Below are 14,879 nucleotides of genomic sequence, written 5' to 3'. Positions count from 1 at the left end.
ATTGGAAGGAAGTCTCTCTCTCCCTCCCTCCTTTTAGTTAGTAAAACCAATTTGAAAATCCTTCCTTTTTCTAAAGGTAATTGTATTTTGAAAATAACAAAAAAAAAATATTAGATATTTGACTTGATTGATAATTATGTTATTTCACACCTATGTTTCAATTAAGGGAAATGATAAAGTTACAAAAGATTTTGACAAAAAAAGGTTCCCAGCTGATGTGGCGGGTGTAGTTTCAAACTTTGACCAAATCTAGGCCGTTGAGAGATGAAAATCACAACCGCCACATCAGCTGGGAACCTTTTTTTATCAAAATCTTCAATTAAACACATAATAAACATGACACTTAATTATTTTTGGAGAACTACAATTTTTTTAGCCATTTCCACTATTTTTTATTAAGGTTGTGTTTGATAGGAGATTTTCCGGAGAAAATAGAGCTCAGCCTACTAGAGCTCAGCTAGCCAAGCACTATAAATACTAGTCCAAGCCTTTCCATCAAGAAAATAAAGCCCAACCATTGTCATCTGTTTTTCTATATCTCGATCTAAGTTTTATGCCTTGCACCATGTTTCATAGTTACTAAACCTAGAGTAACTCTTAGTATAATCTCAATTTGTTTCCGCGAAGCTATATCATGTAGTATCAACTTCCAAAACAACATACCTCAAGCTTGTGATTACCAAGAGACTTACAAGCTTTTTCGTTCTCTTAAGTTTTCTACACAACAGAGGTTGCACCAACAAAATAAGACCCCAAAATACATACATCGACCAACCTGGACAAGCAGAATTAACAGTTTCACAAACTAAAAACGTAGTATTCTAGGGCTATGCACTTCAACTTTTCAGCACAGTTCGGTTTCGAACTTCACACAAATACCCATGCTGAAAAGTTCTTGACAGAGTAACTTCGCCCCATAAGGAACATTCACCTTCACGATGTTTTCTGCAGACTCACAGAACCTGCAATATGGACCTCTGATCTTACTTCCTGGTACAGATCGCTGGATCACGTTCGCGATGTTGTTGCATTTCTGGCATATTGTCATCTTCGAAAAATCGCTAAGAGTGAAGAGGCGTTCATGCAAGTTTGCAGATGCACCATGAGCAAGGAGACAGTCTCTCTCCATTTCACCAAACTTTACCCCACCAAAACGCTTACGGTCGGCAACAGGCTGTCGTGTCAGAGGATGCACAGGCCCAGTGTTTCTGAACTTTACTTTGTCTTCAGCCATATGGATAAGCCTCTGGTAAAACGTTGGACCCATGAAGATTAATGATTTCATCATTTCACCGTTTTGACCGTTGCATACTCTCTCACTTCCCCACCTTGAATATCCGGCCCTGTAGCAGAGCAGATGTCATGAATTTTTAAAAACGAAATTTCTCAAAAAAAAAATTTAAATGCTTGAAGAAAATAGTGAGGATTAAAGGAACTGACTATTTTACCTGTGAAGCTGATCAGTTATGGCATCAATAGAAGGACTTGTGAAAGGTGTAGCATATCTCATTGAACCCCCACAAGCGATTCCCTTTCCCAAAGCAGCTTCAAGTAGTTGGCCAGGAGTCTGCCGTGTTGGAAAAGCATGTGGGTTTATGACAATATCAGGAACTACACCACTGCATGTAAACGGGAAATTTTCTTGAGATTCCAGAAGGCCCACAACACCCTTCTGCCCGTGCATACTTGAGAACTTGTCGCCGAGAATCGGAGATCTAACCTGCTCCCGTGCATCGAAACAACAACCACAAATTTCGTACACATTTATTAGCCTTGCAAGCTTCGAAACAGAACATAAAACTACCATTTAACCAACATCGAGACCCCCCAAATGGAAATAAGTAATACAAATCTAGCACAATAATGGTTCTATCCGTTTCTAGTGTTCAATCAATCAATTACCTGCACTTATAAACCGATCCAATGTTTTGTTCGTATTTATGCGAAGAAAATATGATTTTAATATGGACGACATCATCAAAAACCCTGATAAAGTTAGTAAATTGACTCAATTCCAACATTTTTGGCAATGGTGCAAGTGCAATTCAACTTAGAAAGATTTAAGACCCTCGTACTCTATTAGTTTCAAATATAAATAACACTAAACAGATGAAAATAAAGAGCATGTCAAAAGTTTCATGAATCTGACACAGGAAAAAGAAAGCAAGTCTATACTCTGTGATATATATATATATATACATTTAGGGAGGAAGAGAGAGAATAAACCTGTCGGAGAGAAACAACCGCAAAGTTCTTCCCTTCATCGTTTGCAGTCAAGACAACTTTCTGCACCTTCCCTTTTTCAGTGTGCTTTAGTTTAATGCTGTGATCTGCCCCTGACTCTGCAATCCTGCCAATAACTATATCTCCACTCTGCAAGTTGGCACCAATGAAAGGAAACCCATCATCATCCAAACTGTCTACCCGTCCAATCTTGCTTTGAGCTTTACCAAAATCAACTCTGTCCTTAAACTTGAGTCTCTTGGTCTCCATCAACTCTTTATTATCGACTTCAGCTTTGTAACTCCTTGTATGTTCCGTTCTGAACATGCCACGCTCCAAAGAAGCTCGATTCATAACTAAAGAATCTTCTTGATTGTACCCTTGGTGCACATTGACGGCGACAATTGCATTCTGTCCATTGAAGTATTCTGGTTTCGGAAGAATCCCATTGTGACCTAGGGGATATGCTGGTTTTCCAAGACAATCGGATATCATGGTCCTGAAAAGTGGCCGCTGAGGATAGTACAATTGGTGAGAAAGAGTGTCAACTCTAATATTAGGGTTAGTTGTTGAGAACCCAATAGCCTGCTGAGAGTGTTTCTGAGATTGGTATAGGACCCTCCTAGCATGGTCATGGTTTGCAAATGGAATAATGCCACAACTTAACCCCAGCAAGAAGGAAAGATCAAGTTCACAGTGGGTATACTTCACAGATGACTGGTCTTTTTCTTCCGCAAATAGGTCTTTAACACCCCAGGCAATTTGACAGTCTTCTTCTTCTTCAACTCCGATGAGTTCCACAACCCCTTCATCCATAAGAGTCCGGATACTGTAACCACCTTTAGCCACCATTTTGATCTTCTTTAGATTCTCAACAACAAGAAGCGGCCTTAAAATTCTCCCAGAATCCGAAAATATCCGGACTTCTGCGTGCTGCCGATCTCGTTTTATTTCCACCTAAAGGAGAAAACCACATGTAATGTAATAATATAGCGTGCGGGAGAATTGCCCAATTAGATGATTACGCTCTTTATCTAAAAGGCGGACTATAGAAACGCTACACATACAATTTTAGTAGTTTAATAAGTCGCATATGCTAGCTCTCCGAGAACCGTTTGATATACCGTGTACGGAAACATAATGATATTAGTGATATTATAAGTAATGAGGGAAGAAGCCACGACAAACATATTACTACTCTCACAGCGATACAGGATGGTAGTTTCACATTTTCACCATGCACTAGGTTTAAGAGCAGTTAAGCGTTCATGTTTACAATTTGTTTTGTTTTGACCAGTAACATAAATTAATGAGCCACTCTAGTTAACTACTTATAGGATACTAGGTATAACGTATCATATGAGATTCTGCATGTCATCTAATATGTACTCGCACAAGTTCGTCAAAGGACCATAATGTGCCACTCTGGATTAACTACTTATAGGTATAATCTAATAATGGTTGACCCGAAAGTACTAAATTATTAGTAAGAATGGAAGACCTCGTAACTAAGACAAGAACTATATATTAATTTGGGTGCTTCTCAGTTTTGGCCTTCATTCATACATGTGTCACAACGCACCAGTATATTCACAAAATAGCTAACTAATTAATAAAGGAAGCCCATGTGACACACAAACACACTTCTTGCCTTGGCTCATAATTGAAGAGGCAAGTGCCTATACAAATAGCTTAAAGGAACATAGTTGAAGGAGAAGAATAGGGTACCTCAGGCGGAATGTCCTTGTTTCGACGTTTATATCTCAGATCGACAACAAATGAAAGAGAGTCGTCACAAATTCCAACCCAATCCCCATTCAGAAAAACTTTATCTTTTCCCTTCCATGAGGCAAAAGAAGCTTCATCTTCAAGTTTCTGCATTCCACACGCGAATAACTTATCCATCAAAGGCTCCAACAAGTTTGTTGAGACCAGCCCAGTAATGGCCATATTCTTTACAAGTCCACAATTTTCGCCATCAGGTGTAGAAAGGAAGCACAACTTGCCCCAATGGGAAGGGTTTCTGCACTCATAAAATACAGAAATAAGAGATAACGAGTAGGCAAGCATGTCAAGTACTTGACTCACCTCTCTCCAGTCTCCAGATAAAAGAAGAGAATTTAAGGCACATATACACAATAATGATTTTTGCTATGCATGTCCTTAGTTTTACATGCATGGCCTTTAAAACAATAACAGGAGCATTACAAGCATGCAATCTACGAAAATACTATCTGAAAAGATATCACAAATTTGTGGGTAAATCAATAGCAGTTTGAAATTCCTTTTCTGTATAATCAACCCGGTTTATTACAATGTTTAAAAACAAATGCCAATACAGGCCTGTTCAAGCATTTTCCTGGCATCAAACTTTAATTGCAATTTAGCATTATGCATGTACAAATAAATTAAATAATACATTTGCAAATCAATGAAGACCTAGTTAATACTAAAAATTAAATACATGAAAGCTGAAACAACAATTCACAAGTCATAAGTAGATGTATTTCTTTCTAAGTTGTCAAGTGAGGTATGAAGATTATGGTTGCTTTCTTTATTCTAAAAACTCAATCCTTTCCATCTCATCCTCATCAGTAAATCATCATTGTAGTGGAAAGAATATTTAAAATACTGAAACACTTGATTAACATGCTTAGGAGAAGAAATATTTCCTCAGTTGCCACTTTTATGCAAGTCATAAACAGCAGATGGCATCAATATTTTACAATTTTCATAAATTCATCATGTCTCTATTTGATGTATCACAGTCAACAATGTAGAAAGAAACTTATCCGGGTTTCTCTCTTCCACAGTGCAAAATTACAGTTCCAACACCTACACTTCTGCCAGACTGCTACTAACCAAAAAGGCGTCAGATAGAACAGATAAGGACAAAAATAATTTATACTGCAACTCAATGAGAAAAGGATACTATAGCAGACTTGGAAATTTATTAACTAACTAGAAACATCTAGATAAGCATTCAACACAATGCGATCTAGAATGCTTATCAATCCGATACCGCAGTATGTAGTAAGGGTACCAGCAAGACAGTCTGTAAAGTTCACTATGTGGTATGCCTTGCATATACCTCCTCAACATGCTATTCTAAACCCCGGTGCATTTTTAGATCCATTCAAAATAATATGTATTCTGTATGATGCATAAACAATCCATACATTTACTCTCACAATACAATCTCACAAACTTAAATCCTAACTGTTTTAACTAGTTAATCTTATAGACCTTTACCAAAAGAAATTGAGTAGATTATTCAGGCTGAAAATGATAGTACGATAAATTGGGATGTTGGATTGCTGAAGGACCAAAAACAATCAAAAGAATACCGCATGCAGTGTGATGGTGGCAATAAACATGGATTCAGCAAAAATCAACCTGAAACTAGTGTTCGCTATCAATTCAGGCAAGTTGCGAACTCTAATTATAATCAAACAGCGGACTAGACGAAACATATACAAATATGAATCTGAAAAAGCAATCAGTTAACTTCGACGGTCATTCAAGATTTCAAGGTGTAAAAGTGAATATTTTACCCAGTGCAACAAAGATACCTAGAATAGAATGAGATGTGAAGATAATGTGAAATATTAGACATATAGTACATAACACACCATATGACCTGTTTTTTTAGTTTTTGTATGGTTATTCACCACACAAGTTTCTTAATTAGATGGAACAGAGAAATACAAAAAACATCGACGGTTTGCAGAGACTCACTCTGAACTTGAGAAATATAACGGACATACTGAATAACATAAATCCCTTTTATTTTAGGTAAAAGTCATGACACAATAGGGCAAGCCACTGAAGTCATAAAGACAAGCCGATGCAACCGATGATTCCAAAGAATACTAGTTTAGAGCTAAAAGGCAAGACGAGTTCAAAATTTTGACTTACGGGAATCTGGCATCTCCAACCTTCCCCACGTATGCAACCTGCTGACGTGTTCTTCGCATATCAGATACCATCTGCAGGGGATTGGTCCGTCTGAGGGTTGCTACTACACCAGAAGTCCTTTCCATTCTCTTGAAAGGGTGCGACCAATGTCCAGTGGAAAATGCCCTACAAAGACCGTTAGTAATGATTGAAGCGTCCAGATAGCGCTCAATTGGATGCAGATTACGGTCCCCGTAGAGATCTTTCTGCATAGCTCTGACCATAAGCTTCTCAAGGTGCTTGATATGAACGCGTAGCTCCCTGTCGAGCAACTCGCCAGCCAACTCCAATCGTTTGTTTCTAAAATCATCTCTGTTTTCACATTTTCGCCGCCCCGTGTATGAAAGTAAAAGGCACTTGACCATATAGCCAAGAAATACAGCTTTTTGTTTGGGAGTAGTAAGACTTGGAAATAAAAAATTGTCAATAATATCCTTAATACTCTCAGATGGTGGGAATTTTGAACTTCTTATCAACTCATCTATACACTTGAGAGCTTCTCCTTCTTTACGGAAAGCCTTACGTGCTTTATCTGCACTATGAATAGTTGCAAGCAAGACATTGGCACATCTAGCATCTTCAATATCAACATCAATCATGTCAACAATTTCTCTATCGGATGACATTCCAAGGGCAAAAAACAATACCCAAAGAGGAATGCTGGAAGACATGAAGTACACATTAAGAACCTTCCCTCCATGAAAGTATTGATCTTCACCTATTGTTGCTTCAGCAAGTTTAATAAATACCCTTCTCCTCTTCATCTCGGATCTATATGAAACATTCCAGTTCGGCTTATCAGAAACCCAGAGTCTCTTCAAGCAAATCTGTTCTTGTGCAATAAAAGTCTGCAATGAAATAGTTATAAAGGTTATCCTTGTGACATCTAAATGGAAATACATTAAACGCCTGCGAATTGATTCCACTTAATCACTTATAAGACATAAAGATCACATCCAGAAGGGGTACATTTGCAATTGAAGCAAGGCATTACCATTTACCACGACATTAAGAAAGTAGTACACAATACACGCAAGTTATGAAGTTCAGTAAATGCAGGGCAGGCCTTGAAAAAGTAGAATACTATACCAAAACATTTTTAACATACTTCAAAGTTCCAAACCACTTCAGTTAACTTTGGTACGTGAAAATATTAAAACGAGGGAAGCAATGGCTGAAGAAGGATAAAATAACAGAAGTTGAGTGAGTTAAGAGGACTCTATAAACATATTAGGTTTCAGAGCATAACTTGATGATGTCAGAATAAGAGCTTTAAGATGGTAGGTATGTGACTATGACCTATGCTGTAAGGAGATGCATATCCTTATATCATCTAAATATGAAATCCCCTACAACCTCGTCTTCTTGACTCCAATCTTAGTTACTAATCCTATATAAATGATGACAACATAGCATGAATGAATCATCATGGTGGAATATATGAGGAAGCATTATCTTTTTGTATTCCCTTGGTAACTAGTCCGGATACATTTGGAGATTTTTTTCCCGGGACTATGTGATCTACAAAGCATAAAAAGGGATAAGAATCGAGCTAAAAGGGATATAAAAGTAAAACCAACCTTCTCTGCGCCCTTGATCACAAAATAGCCCCCACGGTCAAAATCACAATCCCTTTTTTGGTTATCATTCATCCAGCAGAGACTGGAGTTCACCATCACAGGTATCCTGCCAATCAAAATATCCCTTTTGTCCTCGCTCAGCACTTCTTTGTGGACATATTGTTCTTTGCCAGACTTGAACTTGTCACTCTTCATAAGCTTTCGGGTATAAATCTGATAAATAGAAGCAACAAATCAATGAAAGACTGATCTGAGGGCCTTGTGTACGAAATCCAAAACAAGAGCAAGTCATAAAAGGTCAGAAGGTATCAGAGAAACTAAATATATCACGCATCATGCTAAAATGTATCTCCCTAAGAACAAGATACATAAAGGGAGTTAGGGACAGTCAGATTTGGACTTGCCTGGCAATCATTGGTGAGGGAAAATCTACAAAACAAACAATTTGTTACAATAAAACTCTAATGATTAGTAAGCAGGAGTCTCACACTGCTATGATACTGAAAGTCAATTTATTAAACTTCCAAGTTTTATTAGCAACTGCGTCGAGGTAAGAGTTGGTACTTCTCATATAGTTCTGGTGAACTAAGAGAAATATTAAATCCAGGAAAGCTGAGCCAAAACGAAACCAGGGACGAAACTAGGAGTCGTAAACAAGGGGGGCCAAATGTAAATAAACAAACATTTAGAAAACTTCTCATTTTTTTTCTAGTGTTCTTACATGGAATACATTATGTATTGCTAAAGTCTATTTACGTCAATTCATCTCTATAATACAACGACAAAAAATACAAAAAATATTTGATATTTGCACAAGGATGATCTTCTCGGTATACCAATTGCACTAAATATAAATCATTATAATATGTTAATTTTAGAAAATAGATAATAAACAAATTTACAAGTTCAAGTGATCATTAAGTTATCAGTATTAAATGTACTTTTTACAGGTTGTTGTTTTCACACAACTAGAACAAAAAAAAGTAATTATTGATCACTTCGCCTACTATTTTTACTGTTTAAGATTGACAACTGTCTGATTTAGTAAATATTTAGCACATATCATTGGATATTGTCGATAGAACACAACTCAAATGTCTTTGCCAAAACCTTTACCCATCGATATGCGATTAAATTTTCAGTATCTATATTCCAGTATGTAAAAACTTTAATATTTGGTATATGAACTCATATAGGAGTTTGACTTATAAATGAAGGGTTTACCCTTAATCAATACTTAATATTTTCATTCTAACATTGTTCCCTTAGAGATGAGGGCCTCCCATTAGTAATATACCTATGTTGAGGTCAAGGGGGGCCATGGCCCCTCCTGGCCTCAACATAGTTCCGTCCCTGAACGAAACAACTGTAACCCCACCAAATTTCTTTGAAGATGTTTAACTTGGGATAGTTTCTTCCTTTCGTGGTTTGTTTTCCACGTTTTGCAATTTGAATTTCTTCATTGAAACTTCTTCGAGCAGAATCCTGAAACCCCCAGGGTACCTGACGCTATCAGCTCATGTTGTGCATATGTTGGATTTAAGTGCACAAACTAATGTGACTTGGGCATTTAATTGCAAGTTTGCAACGCAATATCATTTTCCTCGAGTAATTTGATGTAGTTTCCTAACCTAGACTGTGCACTGGTATACGGAGGAGGGACAAAGTCTATCAGAATCCTACATAATTAAAAGTCACCGAGGTGTCAGGCGACCACACGTTTCATTTCTTTTTCCTTATGAATCTTTAGATTTGCCATTTGCGTCAAAAATTTCTCTATAAGAATCAATGCATTGATCAGCTTCATGTGGCACCGTAGATTGGCGTAAAGAAGGTGTTAGTATAAGTGGATTACACAAAAGTGGCATGTAATCCAAAGTTTCTCTATTTTGGAAATCGGACACATTTTCAGCGCGTAAATATTCTTAACTATCAAGCATGTAAGTATCAAAGAAATGAAACAATAACCAAAAATGATTGAAAATGGAAGTTTCTTTAATTATATGGATATACCTGTACGTTCGTCTCAACTTTAATACGAGCAGAGTAACTCATATTCTGAAGCCGAGCATGTCTTGGTAACAAATTTAAGTACTCCTTTTTGCTATCAGCCAGAGGCTTCTCACCAATCCAAAACGTAGGTCGGTCTAAGGTTACCTTCCCAAACGAAATAGAAGCATACCTCCATTCTCCTTCTCCCTTTTTCGACGGATCAAAACCTGGTTCAACTGTAATCTCAGGAATTGAGTCAAAAACCCTATGTATACCATTTTCAATGAAATCATTATAGGAATTGATTTGGTGACTAATGAGACCAAACTCATTGAAAAATGACATGGAAATTTCTCTACAAAACTTGTTTAAAAATTCTTCACTGAGAGTAACTTGTTCTTCTACAGTAGAAGTAGATGCTTTACTACCAAAGCTTTTTGAAGATTTATCAGTAGAGAATGCATCTAATTTTCCAGGTGAATCTAACAAACTACTGAGATCTACTTCCATTTCTTCTTCTCCATTAGGTTTCTTATCATCACCATCACTACTCGAACTAGTCCATTTATCTTCTTCCATATCCATTGAAGAAAGAAACCCTAAAAGATAGAAATGAGGAGTATATTAGAGACAGAAAAGGAAATAATAAACTAGAAATGTAAAGAATCGAAAAGCCAAAACAAAGAAATAGATAAACCCTAAACCCTAGAAATGTACCTTTTTCTTGGTGTTTTTGTTGCTAGGTCGGAGTGGGACGATTTCAGAACCTTTGTTGCTAGGTCGGAATGGTTGTTGTAGTGAGAGAAAATGCGAAGGTGATCGGAGAGTGTGAGAAGAGAGAGAAGTGGTGGAGGAGAAAGGGGGTAAAGTAAGCAAACAGAAAACGCTCTGCATGTACTGTGATTGGTTATAAAAGGGCAAACGAATCGTCCTACACTCCTACTTGCCAGGCTGCAGTCTCTATAAGAAGGTGGTGTTGGTCCGCCTTTGTGATTTGATGCTTATAATTCAACTTCACCCAAAAACCAAAAAAAAAAAAAAACAGTGAGGGTTTTGGGTATAAAGAAAGATCGTTTGGAATATTTTACCCAAATGTTTGTTTTATTGAACTTTGTCCCCTAATCTTTATTCTCTCTATTTTCCTCTCTCTCTCTCATATTGCTCTCTCTCTCTCCCACATTATCTCATCTCGTTCACTCTCTTTCTCTCCCACTATCTCTTTCTCGCTCTCACTTTTTATCTTTGGCGTTCTCTCTCTAGGTCTCTCCATAAATCTCTCACCCTCGCTTTCGTTGTTGTAGATCTCTCTCGTTGTAGTCATATCTATCTATACTTTTGTTTTATCTCTTTCTCTCTCTCTGCTGGTGTCAAAAAATGGACTTCCGTTATATCAGCATGAAAAAATGAGTTGATGCATGACAGCCTCCGTTATGTGTGAATGTTCTATGATGTTGAGTCTGATTCTTTAGCCTTGTCCTCGCTCCATCTCTGGTTCCTGCTCCTTGCTCCAAGCTCCAACTCCTCCTTCTTGCTCCTGCCTCCTAGATTCTAGGGGGAAAACCTGCAAAGAGTTCGAAAACCGCTTTGACGCTCAAGACAGTCAGGGTGTTCTTTGCAGTAAAAGATTGAATATTGATTGAATCTTTTGGGGGCAAGTATATGTTACTTAGAGAAAGTGAACCTCTCTTGTGGAAGATGATGGGGGCCCTCTTATAGGCAATGTTAAGCCGACTTTGATTAGTGGCTGCAGTGAGGCGGTGGCCGTCAAACCGTTTAGAGAAGTTTCCTCTTATTCGTATCTAGGGTTTCCCTTAGTTTCTATCTCGGATCTTAGCTAGATAGAAGTTCCTAAGTTCAAGGATAGTTCGTAGATATCTTGCGGAAGTGATAGATCTTTTGGGAGATACGTTCTCCTCTCAGACTCTTGAAGCCCAAGCTTGCTTAAACACTTAAGATCTGTAACCGACTGGGATCTTTTAGAGAGATTCCGGGATTGAGTCGGTAAGATGTAGGCACTTTCCTGTCTCCCCAGTTTAGGGCGTGAGACAGAGGCGTAGCTTACACGGACTCCCCTCATTCCTTCAGTGATTCCAGGGTTGATCTATCTGTGTCGGGGGCGAAACAGAGTTGATGCCTCTTAGCTTGTCCTGGCCGACCTCCCAGTTAGGGGTGTAGGTGGCGCAACGTCGAGGGCTTAGTTGTTCTGCTGCCTTAAGCCGGGTTGACCCGTTGGACTTCAGGTCAAGGTTTGACTTTCTAACGTCAGTCAACGTCTGGACATTTTATGCAGCATCACTCTCTATCTCTCTATCTCTCTCTCGCAGTCTTTATTTTTCTCTTGCTTCTCCTCAAGTGGCCCGGAGATACTGATCCTAACTTAATAGGAGGAGATCATCCAGTCTTGTACTCCCACTTAACTTCATGTCTATCCTGTCTCCCCCAGTAATCCGCCTTTATAACCTCCTTTTACGGCACGACGTTTGACGGTATCAAAGTTCGACATTCCTTACATAAGATGAGTGGAGTACTCATGTTTAAGGAATCTCTCCAATCTTGCCTATGATTGTTAATGACGTTTTTCAACATTTGAAGAACTCTCATGTTTGGGTTATCCAGTGTATATTCCCAATCATACACTCATGTAATTGACTTAAATACTATATTCCTATAGCCTATGAAACAACGTTATCAGTCAATCTCACATGCTAGTCTTCATGAGTCATTGTTGTCCATGCAATGACCTGGACTAGGGAGTTAATAATGAATCTATTCCAAGTTCACTCAGTAGGGTTTCATTTACCAGATCACGCATCTGATAAACCTACTTGGAATGCTTCACTATTTTTGGACTGTCGATTAAACACTAAATCATTATTTGACGACGAAATAATTAACTTATTTCTGATAATAAGAGTGTAATATTGAGCCTTCCCATGTAACTCTTACACCCTCAATCTTATTAGTCTAAGCTTAAAGCTTAATGCCTATGACCTTAGTATTATTTCTATACTTAGTCTAAGGTGACAGTTTAGTTAAATCTATATGGATTTTGTTTGTTATCATCCGATGATAATCTTTGGTATTACCTTACTAAATTAAAACTTCCCAAGTTTTAACTTCTTTCTTTTATTTGTAAAGTTTGCAACAGTCTCTGCCTGGAACCTTTCCAGTTTACTGTTCTTCCAAGTCAAGATTGTCATCTTATTTTGGAAGTTTGCAATATATGACTTTTCAACCTTTTATTTTCCTATCGAGAATTCACAAGTTCTTCTTAAGTACTTTGTGTGTTCCAGCTCAGCTTATCTGGATTTGATTGGTGACGATCATAGATACTCCAAGTATTTTGCGACGTCGAGGTGAATGCTAATCATGTCCTACATGACCGATCTTTATGCCTTTAGCATAACCATCTTTCTCATGCGTGCTTGCTCATCAGAATCCTTCAGATTCTGAATCTTGCTAAGCTATGTGGCATGAGACTTGGGTAGAAATACTCCTTTTTGAGTCTTTCACTTTGGACTTTTCAAGACTTTTATTGAACAAGTCTTTTCACTTTCGTAATCTATCTCTGTAGATTTTGGTGCCCAAAAGCATTTCACCTTTGTGTGTGGTCCTTTTATTGAGTCAGTTTCATACTGTTTTCAACATCAGAATGTTGTACTCAATCTATAGTATGTCGTCTACATACCGGGCCAATGAAAATTGGGTCATTCCCACTAACCTTCTTGAACTTCCTGAATTCAAGATTTCTCTTCATTCTCAAAGAAAACAACTCTTGTATACTTTGTTGTATCGAAGATTCTAACTCCTACTTGCCCGCTTTAATCCCTCGATAGATTTTGAAGCTTGCATTTTTACTAGTCTTTAGAAGAGTTAACTTCCTCCTGAATGTGTCATGTATACATTCTTTTTCTAGTAATAGATCATTATGGTCTTGAGCATTGTGACACGAGGGTTGGTCTTTCCTGGTCCATACCACGAATTTTTCGACCTTCTTTCTAAGTCTTTCTCTGGGAAACACCAATGTTTCAATCCTTGTCTGTTTTTCACAAAAACCTATCTAGACTTAATAGGAACCTTCCTTTAAGCAAATAGACCAAGTTCCAAACTTGATTTCAGACATGGATTCCATTCTGATCATATGGCTTCAAGCCATGTTTCAGAGTGATTCCGTCACAACTTTTGTGTAGCTAGCTCATTTTCTTCTTCAGCAGGATCTCCATTCTCTGAGACAGGTTTATGAGCTTTCAAGGTCTATAAGGGGTTTGAATAACTTTGAGACGCTCTCAACTTTTAAGGGTTCTCCTACGAATCTAATCCATTTTTATGCGGGAGGATCTTCGAGATCTTCCATCTCTACCTCTCTTTCCATGTCTATTGGCTCAGAATAGATAGGAACCGCAATTACTGACATTCGTATATCATTGTCAGTTTGTTGCTCAGATCGAATTTCTTCGATATCTAATATTTCTCCCACTTGTCTTTTGGAAATAACTCTTATTTCGAGGAAGATAACACCACGAGCAACAACCACTTTGTTTTCTGATTGCTTGTGGAAGAATCCCCAATATTTCTTCATCCCGTAAAGAAATATTCTGTCTGATATGTAAACTTGGTTCTCGGAAACCATTTACGTTAATTTCATACCATTAGACATTTAAGAAAAGATTACTTTGGAATCATTCCAAACCCATATTCTTATGGTGTCTTTTCAGCTCTAGACGGAACATGGTTAGCTAAGGAAGAACAACCGTGTTTGAGAATATATCCTAGAAAGTATTCGGAAGATTGGCTTATACCCATCATCGATCGACTCATGTCTAACATGTTCGATTACTCCCACTGGACTCATCACCCATATGATGTGTTTGTGGAGCAAGGTGAGAAACTATTTCGTAACTTCTTTGATGGTCATCAAATTTTGATTTAAATATTTATCATCTTAATCCAATCGAATGACTTATATTTTTTTCAAATGGATTCAGGTTAACTCTAGTTAGTGTATTAATAGTTTTACGTACATCTGTATGCACGAAGACTATTAGTTTACTAGCCATTTCTCCCTTTCTAAAAGGTGACTTTGTCAAATGGTCCATTTGAACAAATTTACATGTGTCTTATGATTCT

General features: G+C 37.7%; 1 protein-coding gene across 1 annotated transcript; it reads right to left on the bottom strand.

Moving 5' to 3' along the window:
• Nucleotides 1–647: 647 nt before the first annotated feature.
• LOC147549177 (DNA-directed RNA polymerases IV and V subunit 2-like) lies at nt 648–10,990 on the bottom strand. The gene is made up of 8 exons (XM_086671434.1): nt 10,470–10,990; nt 9,774–10,351; nt 7,761–7,973; nt 6,142–7,028; nt 3,952–4,246; nt 2,227–3,180; nt 1,449–1,720; nt 648–1,343 (listed from the first exon to the last, which is right to left on the bottom strand). Exons 2-8 carry the CDS (start codon nt 10,335–10,337, stop codon nt 845–847), a joined length of 3,684 nt encoding a protein of 1,227 aa, XP_086527560.1. The 5' UTR covers nt 10,338–10,351; nt 10,470–10,990; the 3' UTR covers nt 648–844.
• Nucleotides 10,991–14,879: the final 3,889 nt, after the last annotated feature.

This window comes from Eschscholzia californica, unplaced genomic scaffold, assembly GCF_041429995.1.
Source record: "Eschscholzia californica isolate CP2 unplaced genomic scaffold, dmEscCali1.0.p SCAF_3, whole genome shotgun sequence".
Lineage (NCBI taxonomy): Eukaryota > Viridiplantae > Streptophyta > Magnoliopsida > Ranunculales > Papaveraceae > Eschscholzia > Eschscholzia californica.
This window is presented reverse-complemented; position numbering and strand designations above follow the sequence as displayed.